This window comes from Nanorana parkeri, unplaced genomic scaffold (assembly GCF_000935625.1).
Source record: "Nanorana parkeri isolate BGI_ZX_2015 unplaced genomic scaffold, ASM93562v1 scaffold387, whole genome shotgun sequence".
Classification (NCBI taxonomy): Eukaryota; Metazoa; Chordata; class Amphibia; order Anura; family Dicroglossidae; genus Nanorana; species Nanorana parkeri.
The window spans coordinates 1,175,146-1,187,822 of NW_017306655.1; the positions used below are offsets into that span (position 1 = coordinate 1,175,146).

The 12,677-nt window shown below is 43.4% G+C and overlaps 2 protein-coding genes across 7 annotated transcripts in view; both read left to right on the top strand.

Annotated features, from left to right (window-relative positions):
* LOC108789328 (E3 ubiquitin-protein ligase Hakai) overlaps positions 1 to 7,404 on the top strand; it is a 17,713-nt gene extending 10,309 nt beyond the window's left edge. For 4 of the 6 annotated variants that reach the window (XM_018559301.1, XM_018559302.1, XM_018559303.1 and 1 more), the window contains exons 5-7: positions 774 to 847; positions 1,255 to 1,296; positions 5,974 to 7,404. In XM_018559301.1, coding sequence (XP_018414803.1) covers positions 774 to 847; positions 1,255 to 1,296; positions 5,974 to 7,003 — 1,146 coding nt within the window. In that variant the 3' untranslated portion in view covers positions 7,004 to 7,404. The remainder of the gene's footprint in view (positions 1 to 773; positions 848 to 1,254; positions 1,297 to 5,973) is intronic. The other 2 variants (XM_018559306.1, XM_018559305.1) reach the window with 1 other exon arrangement.
* A 1,455-nt stretch (positions 7,405 to 8,859) lies between these two features.
* On the top strand, positions 8,860 to 12,256 carry LOC108789319 (E3 ubiquitin-protein ligase Hakai-like). Its single transcript, XM_018559290.1, has 2 exons — positions 8,860 to 8,865; positions 10,786 to 12,256. The coding sequence occupies exons 1-2, from the start codon at positions 8,860 to 8,862 to the stop codon at positions 11,857 to 11,859; spliced, it is 1,080 nt and encodes a 359-aa protein (XP_018414792.1). The 3' UTR covers positions 11,860 to 12,256.
* The last annotated feature ends 421 nt before the right edge of the window (positions 12,257 to 12,677 follow it).

Below are 12,677 nucleotides of genomic sequence, written 5' to 3' on the forward strand. Positions count from 1 at the left end.
ACCAATTACATTACAAAACACTGACATTGTAGTTTGTATCTGGCAGGTTTCTTAAATTCACCCTGCCAAGGTATAGATTGCTGGCCTTATCATGTTATATACATATGGTTTCTTAAAACCTCCTCATAGAAACTTCCTTATTGGTCCCCTAGTGAGGATTCAATCTTGAATCGCTATTTTTCTCCGGGGTTTACTTTAAGCCCACACTAATAGCATTATTTTATTAACAAGCCAATCAGTAACCATTGATATTAATATGAAAATAGTTACTGCCATGAAATCCCTACCCAGCATCTTTAATACAGGACCATAGGCTCAATAAGCCTTTATTATGCATGAGTAGGGTTGCAAACCCCTACCAAGCAACCACCATGGGTGAGACCATACCATTCCAACCAAAGTGTTTTCCCATTCCCATCATGCCAGAGGATTGTCTATAAGGGGAGGAAATCTGCTCTACTATACAGTACATTACTTATTTTGCATACCGTGAATACTGACTGACCAACTGTGGGACCGAGACATAGACTGAGAAAGAGTGATGTGAGATGAGCTTGAGCTGAGTTTTCCTACAGTGTACAGAGAGCTGGTTGTAAGTCCGAGCGGCCGTTAAACAGCTATGTTGGTCAGTGAGGAGTAGCTGTATTACATTATTGCTTTTACGTTTTAGATTAGTTTTAACAAACGCAGCGACATGTGCCAGTGTCTTTGCACTTTCATTGCAATGAACTTTGTCAAAGTGCTTACGTATTCTGTTCTTCTTCTATGTTCAGATTCCTTGCAAGCACGTCTTCTGCTATGACTGTGCTCTGCTGCATGAGAAAAAGGCCGATAAGCTGTGCCCAGGGTAAGTCATCTTATTTTTTAGCCTCCCGTATATGATATTTTTATTAGTTACACCTAACTTATTAACCTCCCTCACATCAATGTCTTTACATAGACCTATAGAGATCATATAGAAGTGTTTTGTCATTTGTCTTTAAATCACACGTTCAGTATTTATTGTCCCTTTTATTTGCAGTAAATCTTTGTCAATTATCTCCCCAGTTTTATTTCTGTTGCCTTAGACTTGTCATGACATAGATCCCACATATATACACATAGGTGTAATTGTTTCTTTACTACTATATTCAGTGCTGTGCCTCACATGTGGTGTTTTTTGTTCTGCCACATTTAATGGTGGATCCTAAACAATGTGTGTATCATTTTTCTTTTATTTTGTCATGTAATGTCTCTCTTTCCCCTTCCCAAAAGAACACTTGTTGAAGAAGCTACTGACACCTATAAACGTGTGAGGTAGGTTTTTCGATAGAATAGTGTTTTTTTTTTCTTAAGGTCACAGGGTTGGTGGTGGAAATTGTTGGATTTTCTGTAAATGTTGTGTGTTCCGGACTATACTACAAGAACGGTGTACTCGGAGTAGATGTGGTCTTGCTGTGACACATGCCTGTTTAATATCACTGCAACTGGATATTTGTATTCCACTTGGTGTGAGTGTGACTGGATATCATTCAGCAGTAGAAGGCTGTTTTGTCCTATCCATGGGTTGTTTTTTGACTGATTTACGTTGTAAGCAGCTGAATCAACCAGTCTGAGGGTATGTTGAGTCTCAGTGGATCCCTTCTCATTACATGCATTTTGCATGTGGAAATCCCGGGGTGTAGTTATAAAACGTTTGCAGCGCGAATAGCTCTGCGCACGTCTTCGTTTTAGATTCACAGACCATTATGGCCACTAGCTGGAGCCGAGGAGAATAGGAAATTCCTATGCTCAGCTTCATCTAGTGGCCATAATGAGCAGCAAATCTAAAACACAGATGTTCGCAGAGCTGTTCACTCTGCATATGTTTTATGAATACACCACCCAGTGTTTAAATATCTCGGCACATATGTCTTCTGCTCTGAGTAAACACGTTCTGAAGATTATTCTTAAATGCAAATGTTAAAATTGAAATCAAAGCTTTGTTAGTTATAGCGTGCAAATTATGTGGACGTTTCTTATTTCTTTAAATGTATTTTGGGGTGATCATGAAAATATTCCAAAATCGCTGTTTAAGTGTTTGTATAGTGCCAGGCTGATCTTTACTTGTAGTTCCTGATAAGGTGCTGTAGTTTTACTCTTCTATAGCCAAAGTTTTGGATAGACTGTGAAAGGGTTAAAACCTGTCAGATTTGTATTGCTGTCTGCCTCTGTACTAGGTAGTTTCTCCTTCTGTAGTTGCACTGTTATTCACTGTAACCAGCTCAGCTAGTCGTCCGAAATCCATCATCTTGTGGTTGTCACTAGAACGAAGGTAGAGAGAAAATCTTCCAGCTGTTCTGATGGCAACTGGCGTGTAATGATTCTCCGTCTAGCTTCCTGATTGGTCAGGAAGATGACCAATGAGAAAGGTTGACGGCGAGTCATTACCCGCCCCCCTGGCTTCCTGATTGGCAAGAAAGCCTGCTCCATGCTCCCTCGTCAGATGGTGACGAGGGAGCATGGAGACGGCTTCCCGGCTAATCATTACACGCTGCCTGGCTTTTTTAATGGGACTTACGGTATCGGTGCGTCCCTTATTGTTTCTTAACCCTTGCAGTGTGGCTACCACCACGCTACAAGGTTTAAGTGCTCAATTTGGTCTATGGTGATGGATATCAGTTATACTCGCCCTACTGCAGCTGGCTTGCTGTTACACCCAGTACCTGGAGCCTCTCTCCCCCTCCGCTGCAGCAGTCTAAGGCCGGAACGCACTGCATCGCATTGCAACCGGCGTACTATTTCGTGGAGCTGGAGGGGGCGTGGCGGGCCATTGAAGTGAATGGCACCGTAGCCACGCCCTCCGGCCGCAATGCGATCGCCCGCACGGGATCGCAGGGCACATTGTGCCTGCGGTCCGGTCAAAATAGTGCCTGACGCATTTTGATCGCACTGCAGGCACAATGTGCGTTGCGATCCCGTGCGATCGCATTGCAACCAGAGGGCGTGGCTACGGTGCCATTCACTTCAATGGCCCGCCACGCCTCCTCCAGCCCGGCAAAAAAGTGAGCTGGCCGCGATGCAGTGCGTTCCGGCCAGAATCGGACCGGAACGCACTGCCCATGGTGTGAACTAACCCTCAAATAGAACTGCACTCCTTGCATGTAAGGCTGACCTTTACTGCAATGCACTTTGTCTTTCTTTGCAGCTCTGCCTCTTTTTAAATTGACCTGTCACAGAGAAATAAGGGGGGAAAAAATAGAGATTTGTTTAGAAAACTTGCATGTCAATTTGTTGCTATGATCTGTATGTGCAATTTAGTTAAATTGTTTGTAACTTAAAATATAGATTTCTTTCTCCTCCATTGAGGGACACAGGAAGTGTTCTACTGTCAGGTTGTACTGCCACCTACTGGAGGATTTGGCTCTGGCAAGAAAAAAAAATTGGTGGCCTGCCCAGAATAACCCTTCCCAGCATGCCTCACTTCTTTTTTTTTTTGGCTAGTGTCCTAGGATGATGGCCGTCTTTTTCTTCAGTTCTGATGAGAAAAGTCTATCCTTTTTTGTTAGCCATATTTCCAGTCAGGTTTCCAGCTGCATTGCTGCTGAGCTGGTCTCTCTATGCAGCTATCTGATTCTGCCTTTGCTCCGCAGCTTGATTTGGAGTGTCATACCAAGACCCTGCTAGGCCAGACGGAAACACCCAGAGGTGTCACAGGTTGGGGTTGCCAAATGTAGATCTCCTGTCATCCAGGTTCAACATCGGACCGGATTGTCTCCAGCTACAGGGATCCCCTTTCAGAAGCAGTTAATGCTTTGGTTACTCTGTGGGATCAGTACACTCTGATCTACAGCTACACCACTGATCTTCTGCCCCTGAAACTCCTTTGTCTGCTTTGCAGGATCATAATGGAGGGCATTTCATTGGCTCTCATAACTTCAGACTGGCCCAGGTGCTTGTGGTACTCCTGATTTGACTCCTGGCAGATGCTTCTTGGGCTATTTCAGATCATCCAGATCTTCTGTTTTGGGGTCCAGTTTACCGCATGGCTGTGAGAGACGGGCATCTCTGAAATCTCACAATGTTAAAACCTAAATCTACTTCTTACGTCTATCACCGTACCTGGAAGACATATTTTGTTGTATGGTTAGTGTGAGGTGAGAGTCTTTCACCCCAGGAAATTCAATGTGGGACCAATCCTTTCCCTCTTACAGATCAGAATAAGCGAATTGAGCAAGGTTCTGTTTGCAGGAGGTTCAGCTAACCCAGTGGGAAGTCGGCAAACCCTGAACATATAGCCAAACTTTAATGAAATCTATGGGAACCAAATCTTAATGTTTTCTGTCATTTTTCTAAGGCTGGATTCAGGTTGAACTTTCGTTCAACCAAAACCCAAATCTTAGTCCTATGTACAGATGAGTCTGGACCAGTATTTATCCTTAAGCGCCTTCAAGGGTCAGGGCTTTGCAGTTAAGATTTTGTTCCAGAGATTGACTTTCCATTCTTAAATCAAGGCATATATGCACGGTGTTTACCGTGTGGCTTCCCCTGTTCACTTCCTTGTGACCTTGTATGATCTGAACTTGTTCTCTTGGCATTTCATTTGTGCCTTTTTAAATGTATCAGGGCTATATCCCTTGCCACGCTCATGTTTCTTGTTGCCATCACCGCTGCGAGGCAAGTGGTAGCCTTTTTTCCTGTAAAGAACCCTTTCTGGTCTTAAACAAGCACAAGGTGGTATTTAGGTCCAGAACCTATTTCCTACCAAATGTAGTTTAGGCCTTTCACCTCAACCAGGACAATGTTCTTCTATCCCACTGTCTGGCTTTAGTTCATTAGAAGTAGATCTCCATCCATTGCATGGATGTAGTTCGGGCTCTTGCAGCCACTGTATTCTGTTACAACCACCGCTTTATGTATTTGCACATACTTTCCTAGACTTGTCTGTACGGGCAGTTTGTCAACCTACTGACTTGATGATATTCCCAGATAGTGTCCAACTCAGAGTAGAATCCAATGTAGTTTATTTGCCATCTCAATACAGAGGATGTGATTCCTTGTCATTCTTAGAGTGAAAAGACATTCCTATCTTTGGCATTAAAGGAGAACTATGGGGTTAAGTCTTTTCCCCATAGTTCTCCTTAGGGTAACGGGAGGACGCTAGTTTGTCACCCTAGGCTCAGTATACCGCGAGCTGTAGCTCAGTATAGCTCGCGGTATACTGAGACGCCGCAGTATACCGCGAGCTGCTGCTCGCCTAGAACTATGAGGTGAGTGAAAAGCAATCACCTCATAGTTCTCTTTTAATAACAAGACATACAAAGTAACAACTTCAGAACACTGAAGGGAATTGTCAGAAAAATGTAACCATTGTTACTAAGGGGATCCTGTAGGTAACTTGAAGGTATCTTTGTTACAGGACCTTTCTTTATAAAATCCTGTCCAGTGCAGTTGATTAGTTATGCCCAACCAACATATGGTCTCCAGAGTTCTTTGGAAATTAACAGCCAAAGCCTGAAGAACAAGGAACACTGAGGAGTAAAGGGCTCATCCCCACTTGACATTTTTTACCAGATGAATATTCAATTTAAATTCGAATTTTTAACCTAAAGCACACTTTTTATGTCAGGCTGTTGATCTTTTAAAGAGAAAATGCATCCTGGGTGCAGTTACACTTGTGTCAAAGTATGAGCGTGCAAGTATGCAGATCAGTTTTGTCTTCAGCTTTACTGGCTGCATGCTTTTTAAAGTTCAGTAAAAAGTACTTGAGCCGGAGGCGGCTACATTATTGGCAATTGCAAAAGGTCAGCAGGAGCAATCTTCTATTCTTGCTCAGTGTAGGTTTCCTTTTCATTTTAAATGTTTGCGCTTGGTAAATGCATGGAACACACAAAGCTTATCTTATATATGTTAGTCCTTGTTTTGTTAGGTTTTAGTTAGTACTGCAAATGCTGTATGCAAGTCTTCATAGTGGTTGCAGATTAGAAACGATAATCTTCTTGTTCCTTTTTACAGTTGCAACGATCCCGTCCAGCGAATCGAGCAGTGTGCCCGTGGAACTCTGTTCATGTGCAGCATTGTGCAAGGATGCAAAAGGACATATTTGTCCCAGAGGGACCTGCAGGCACATATTAACCACCGACATATGAGAGCGGCAAAACCAAATCGTCCACAGCCTGAACCAATCCATCCTCCAATGGCCCCACCACCTTCAGAAATGCCTGATCGTTTTATAATGCCCCCTGATAAGCACCACTTGAGTCATATGCCTCCTAAGGCGCACATACTGATGCCCCCACCACCAATTCAGCATGTGCCTCATGAGCATTTTAATCAACAGCATGAAGATATGCGTGCTTCCCCGGCAGAAATGTCTATGGCGCCACCTCCTCCTCGCCCAGTTAGCCAAGATGCTTTCCGAATTAATACTAGAAAACACAGCAATTTAATAACTGTACCTATTCAAGATGATTCTAATTCTGGGGCCAGAGAAGCTCCTCAGGGACCTGGTCCAGCTCTTCACCATCCTGAGTATCCTGGTCAACCTGTGGTATCACACCCTCACCATATTATGCCTCCACAGCAACATTATGCTCCTCCCCCTCCACCCCCTCCTCCAATTAATCATCCAATGCAACACCCACCTCAGGCTGCTGGTACACCTCATATGGTATATAGTCAAGGACCCCCTCCACCTATGACGTCTGCTCCTCCACCAATTACCCCTCCACCTGGACATATAATATCTCAGATGCCACCATACATGAATCATCCACCACCAGGACCTCCACCACCCCAGCATGGTGGTCCACCTGTAAATGCCCCTCCTCCACATCATTACAATCCTAACCCTTTGCCACAGTTTAATGAAGAGCAAGGAACTCTCAGCCCACCTTTCACACAACCTGGGGGCATGAGTCCAGGCATATGGCCTGCACCTAGAGGACCACCGCCACCTCCGCGAATGCAGGGTCCTCCGACCCAAGCACCTATTCCTGGACAGCATCATCCTGATCAGGCTCGGTACAGGCCCTATTATCAGTGATTTGTGTATACTGAACTTGCTAGATTTCTTTTTATGCTTCATTTGAGAACTTACATTAATATGTATAGACACTTTGTAACTTTGTTGAAGCTTCTTGTGCATACATTTATTAAGTTCGATATTCTCCTATTCCTAATTATGCCATTGTGCATACATAATGCAAAGTAATTTTTTTTGTGTATGTGTTCTCATTGTATAGCACTAACAATTTTCTTTGTCTTTTACCACTTCTGAATCTTTTTTGCTACAGCACGATTAGGTATCATTTGTGATGCTTTTCTGAATGTATGTTTAGATGTACAGTTGTATCCTTTTACTTTCCAAGATGGTGTGAATAATATGCAGTAACAACTGCTTTATTGTATCCTGGTATTTTTTACCAGTGGTCAAATAAAAACTGTTCCCACAAGTTTCGCAGCTTTCCCGCACATTTGTTTTCAGTGCAAGCTGAACAAAGTCTGTACTTTTTATGTATATAGTTGGTATGATAAGTCACATTTTATTTGTTTAAAAGACAAAAAAAATCATGAAAGAATACAAGTTCAATCTAAGAGGAGTGTGTGGGGATCACAATCATTTTTATTAATGTATCTTCTGAGGTAATATATTTTGTTTCTCCATATCAATAGACTAAGATCCCTACATTGAAGTGAATGGCACCGTAGCCACGCCCTCCGGCCGCAATGCGATCGCCCGCACGGGATCGCAGGGCACATTGTGCCTGCGGTCCGGTCAAAATAGTGCCTGACGCATTTTGATCGCACTGCAGGCACAATGTGCGTTGCGATCCCGTGCGATCGCATTGCAACCAGAGGGCGTGGCTACGGTGCCATTCACTTCAATGGCCCGCCACGCCTCCTCCAGCCCGGCAAAAAAGTGAGCTGGCCGCGATGCAGTGCGTTCCGGCCAGAATCGGACCGGAACGCACTGCCCATGGTGTGAACTAACCCTCAAATAGAACTGCACTCCTTGCATGTAAGGCTGACCTTTACTGCAATGCACTTTGTCTTTCTTTGCAGCTCTGCCTCTTTTTAAATTGACCTGTCACAGAGAAATAAGGGGGGAAAAAATAGAGATTTGTTTAGAAAACTTGCATGTCAATTTGTTGCTATGATCTGTATGTGCAATTTAGTTAAATTGTTTGTAACTTAAAATATAGATTTCTTTCTCCTCCATTGAGGGACACAGGAAGTGTTCTACTGTCAGGTTGTACTGCCACCTACTGGAGGATTTGGCTCTGGCAAGAAAAAAAAATTGGTGGCCTGCCCAGAATAACCCTTCCCAGCATGCCTCACTTCTTTTTTTTTTTGGCTAGTGTCCTAGGATGATGGCCGTCTTTTTCTTCAGTTCTGATGAGAAAAGTCTATCCTTTTTTGTTAGCCATATTTCCAGTCAGGTTTCCAGCTGCATTGCTGCTGAGCTGGTCTCTCTATGCAGCTATCTGATTCTGCCTTTGCTCCGCAGCTTGATTTGGAGTGTCATACCAAGACCCTGCTAGGCCAGACGGAAACACCCAGAGGTGTCACAGGTTGGGGTTGCCAAATGTAGATCTCCTGTCATCCAGGTTCAACATCGGACCGGATTGTCTCCAGCTACAGGGATCCCCTTTCAGAAGCAGTTAATGCTTTGGTTACTCTGTGGGATCAGTACACTCTGATCTACAGCTACACCACTGATCTTCTGCCCCTGAAACTCCTTTGTCTGCTTTGCAGGATCATAATGGAGGGCATTTCATTGGCTCTCATAACTTCAGACTGGCCCAGGTGCTTGTGGTACTCCTGATTTGACTCCTGGCAGATGCTTCTTGGGCTATTTCAGATCATCCAGATCTTCTGTTTTGGGGTCCAGTTTACCGCATGGCTGTGAGAGACGGGCATCTCTGAAATCTCACAATGTTAAAACCTAAATCTACTTCTTACGTCTATCACCGTACCTGGAAGACATATTTTGTTGTATGGTTAGTGTGAGGTGAGAGTCTTTCACCCCAGGAAATTCAATGTGGGACCAATCCTTTCCCTCTTACAGATCAGAATAAGCGAATTGAGCAAGGTTCTGTTTGCAGGAGGTTCAGCTAACCCAGTGGGAAGTCGGCAAACCCTGAACATATAGCCAAACTTTAATGAAATCTATGGGAACCAAATCTTAATGTTTTCTGTCATTTTTCTAAGGCTGGATTCAGGTTGAACTTTCGTTCAACCAAAACCCAAATCTTAGTCCTATGTACAGATGAGTCTGGACCAGTATTTATCCTTAAGCGCCTTCAAGGGTCAGGGCTTTGCAGTTAAGATTTTGTTCCAGAGATTGACTTTCCATTCTTAAATCAAGGCATATATGCACGGTGTTTACCGTGTGGCTTCCCCTGTTCACTTCCTTGTGACCTTGTATGATCTGAACTTGTTCTCTTGGCATTTCATTTGTGCCTTTTTAAATGTATCAGGGCTATATCCCTTGCCACGCTCATGTTTCTTGTTGCCATCACCGCTGCGAGGCAAGTGGTAGCCTTTTTTCCTGTAAAGAACCCTTTCTGGTCTTAAACAAGCACAAGGGGGTATTGAGGTCCAGAACCTATTTCCTACCAAATGTAGTTTAGGCCTTTCACCTCAACCAGGACAATGTTCTTCTATCCCACTGTCTGGCTTTAGTTCATTAGAAGTAGATCTCCATCCATTGCATGGATGTAGTTCGGGCTCTTGCAGCCACTGTATTCTGTTACAACCACCGCTTTATGTATTTGCACATACTTTCCTAGACTTGTCTGTACGGGCAGTTTGTCAACCTACTGACTTGATGATATTCCCAGATAGTGTCCAACTCAGAGTAGAATCCAATGTAGTTTATTTGCCATCTCAATACAGAGGATGTGATTCCTTGTCATTCTTAGAGTGAAAAGACATTCCTATCTTTGGCATTAAAGGAGAACTATGGGGTTAAGTCTTTTCCCCATAGTTCTCCTTAGGGTAACGGGAGGACGCTAGTTTGTCACCCTAGGCTCAGTATACCGCGAGCTGTAGCTCAGTATAGCTCGCGGTATACTGAGACGCCGCAGTATACCGCGAGCTGCTGCTCGCCTAGAACTATGAGGTGAGTGAAAAGCAATCACCTCATAGTTCTCTTTTAATAACAAGACATACAAAGTAACAACTTCAGAACACTGAAGGGAATTGTCAGAAAAATGTAACCATTGTTACTAAGGGGATCCTGTAGGTAACTTGAAGGTATCTTTGTTACAGGACCTTTCTTTATAAAATCCTGTCCAGTGCAGTTGATTAGTTATGCCCAACCAACATATGGTCTCCAGAGTTCTTTGGAAATTAACAGCCAAAGCCTGAAGAACAAGGAACACTGAGGAGTAAAGGGCTCATCCCCACTTGACATTTTTTACCAGATGAATATTCAATTTAAATTCGAATTTTTAACCTAAAGCACACTTTTTATGTCAGGCTGTTGATCTTTTAAAGAGAAAATGCATCCTGGGTGCAGTTACACTTGTGTCAAAGTATGAGCGTGCAAGTATGCAGATCAGTTTTGTCTTCAGCTTTACTGGCTGCATGCTTTTTAAAGTTCAGTAAAAAGTACTTGAGCCGGAGGCGGCTACATTATTGGCAATTGCAAAAGGTCAGCAGGAGCAATCTTCTATTCTTGCTCAGTGTAGGTTTCCTTTTCATTTTAAATGTTTGCGCTTGGTAAATGCATGGAACACACAAAGCTTATCTTATATATGTTAGTCCTTGTTTTGTTAGGTTTTAGTTAGTACTGCAAATGCTGTATGCAAGTCTTCATAGTGGTTGCAGATTAGAAACGATAATCTTCTTGTTCCTTTTTACAGTTGCAACGATCCCGTCCAGCGAATCGAGCAGTGTGCCCGTGGAACTCTGTTCATGTGCAGCATTGTGCAAGGATGCAAAAGGACATATTTGTCCCAGAGGGACCTGCAGGCACATATTAACCACCGACATATGAGAGCGGCAAAACCAAATCGTCCACAGCCTGAACCAATCCATCCTCCAATGGCCCCACCACCTTCAGAAATGCCTGATCGTTTTATAATGCCCCCTGATAAGCACCACTTGAGTCATATGCCTCCTAAGGCGCACATACTGATGCCCCCACCACCAATTCAGCATGTGCCTCATGAGCATTTTAATCAACAGCATGAAGATATGCGTGCTTCCCCGGCAGAAATGTCTATGGCGCCACCTCCTCCTCGCCCAGTTAGCCAAGATGCTTTCCGAATTAATACTAGAAAACACAGCAATTTAATAACTGTACCTATTCAAGATGATTCTAATTCTGGGGCCAGAGAAGCTCCTCAGGGACCTGGTCCAGCTCTTCACCATCCTGAGTATCCTGGTCAACCTGTGGTATCACACCCTCACCATATTATGCCTCCACAGCAACATTATGCTCCTCCCCCTCCACCCCCTCCTCCAATTAATCATCCAATGCAACACCCACCTCAGGCTGCTGGTACACCTCATATGGTATATAGTCAAGGACCCCCTCCACCTATGACGTCTGCTCCTCCACCAATTACCCCTCCACCTGGACATATAATATCTCAGATGCCACCATACATGAATCATCCACCACCAGGACCTCCACCACCCCAGCATGGTGGTCCACCTGTAAATGCCCCTCCTCCACATCATTACAATCCTAACCCTTTGCCACAGTTTAATGAAGAGCAAGGAACTCTCAGCCCACCTTTCACACAACCTGGGGGCATGAGTCCAGGCATATGGCCTGCACCTAGAGGACCACCGCCACCTCCGCGAATGCAGGGTCCTCCGACCCAAGCACCTATTCCTGGACAGCATCATCCTGATCAGGCTCGGTACAGGCCCTATTATCAGTGATTTGTGTATACTGAACTTGCTAGATTTCTTTTTATGCTTCATTTGAGAACTTACATTAATATGTATAGACACTTTGTAACTTTGTTGAAGCTTCTTGTGCATACATTTATTAAGTTCGATATTCTCCTATTCCTAATTATGCCATTGTGCATACATAATGCAAAGTAATTTTTTTTGTGTATGTGTTCTCATTGTATAGCACTAACAATTTTCTTTGTCTTTTACCACTTCTGAATCTTTTTTGCTACAGCACGATTAGGTATCATTTGTGATGCTTTTCTGAATGTATGTTTAGATGTACAGTTGTATCCTTTTACTTTCCAAGATGGTGTGAATAATATGCAGTAACAACTGCTTTATTGTATCCTGGTATTTTTTACCAGTGGTCAAATAAAAACTGTTCCCACAAGTTTCGCAGCTTTCCCGCACATTTGTTTTCAGTGCAAGCTGAACAAAGTCTGTACTTTTTATGTATATAGTTGGTATGATAAGTCACATTTTATTTGTTTAAAAGACAAAAAAAATCATGAAAGAATACAAGTTCAATCTAAGAGGAGTGTGTGGGGATCACAATCATTTTTATTAATGTATCTTCTGAGGTAATATATTTTGTTTCTCCATATCAATAGACTAAGATCCCTCCAAGTGTGCTGCTTAGGTAGGGCTCATGCTACTGATTTGGAATGTGTGGTCCCTTTTTAAACATCAATAGCAAAAGTGAGTGGGCAATTCTTGAACGGGAAGTTTCAGATTTTCTGGTTTGGCTAATGTAGGGGGAGTCAAGCACTTACTATCGTGTGTGTGTGTGTGTATATATG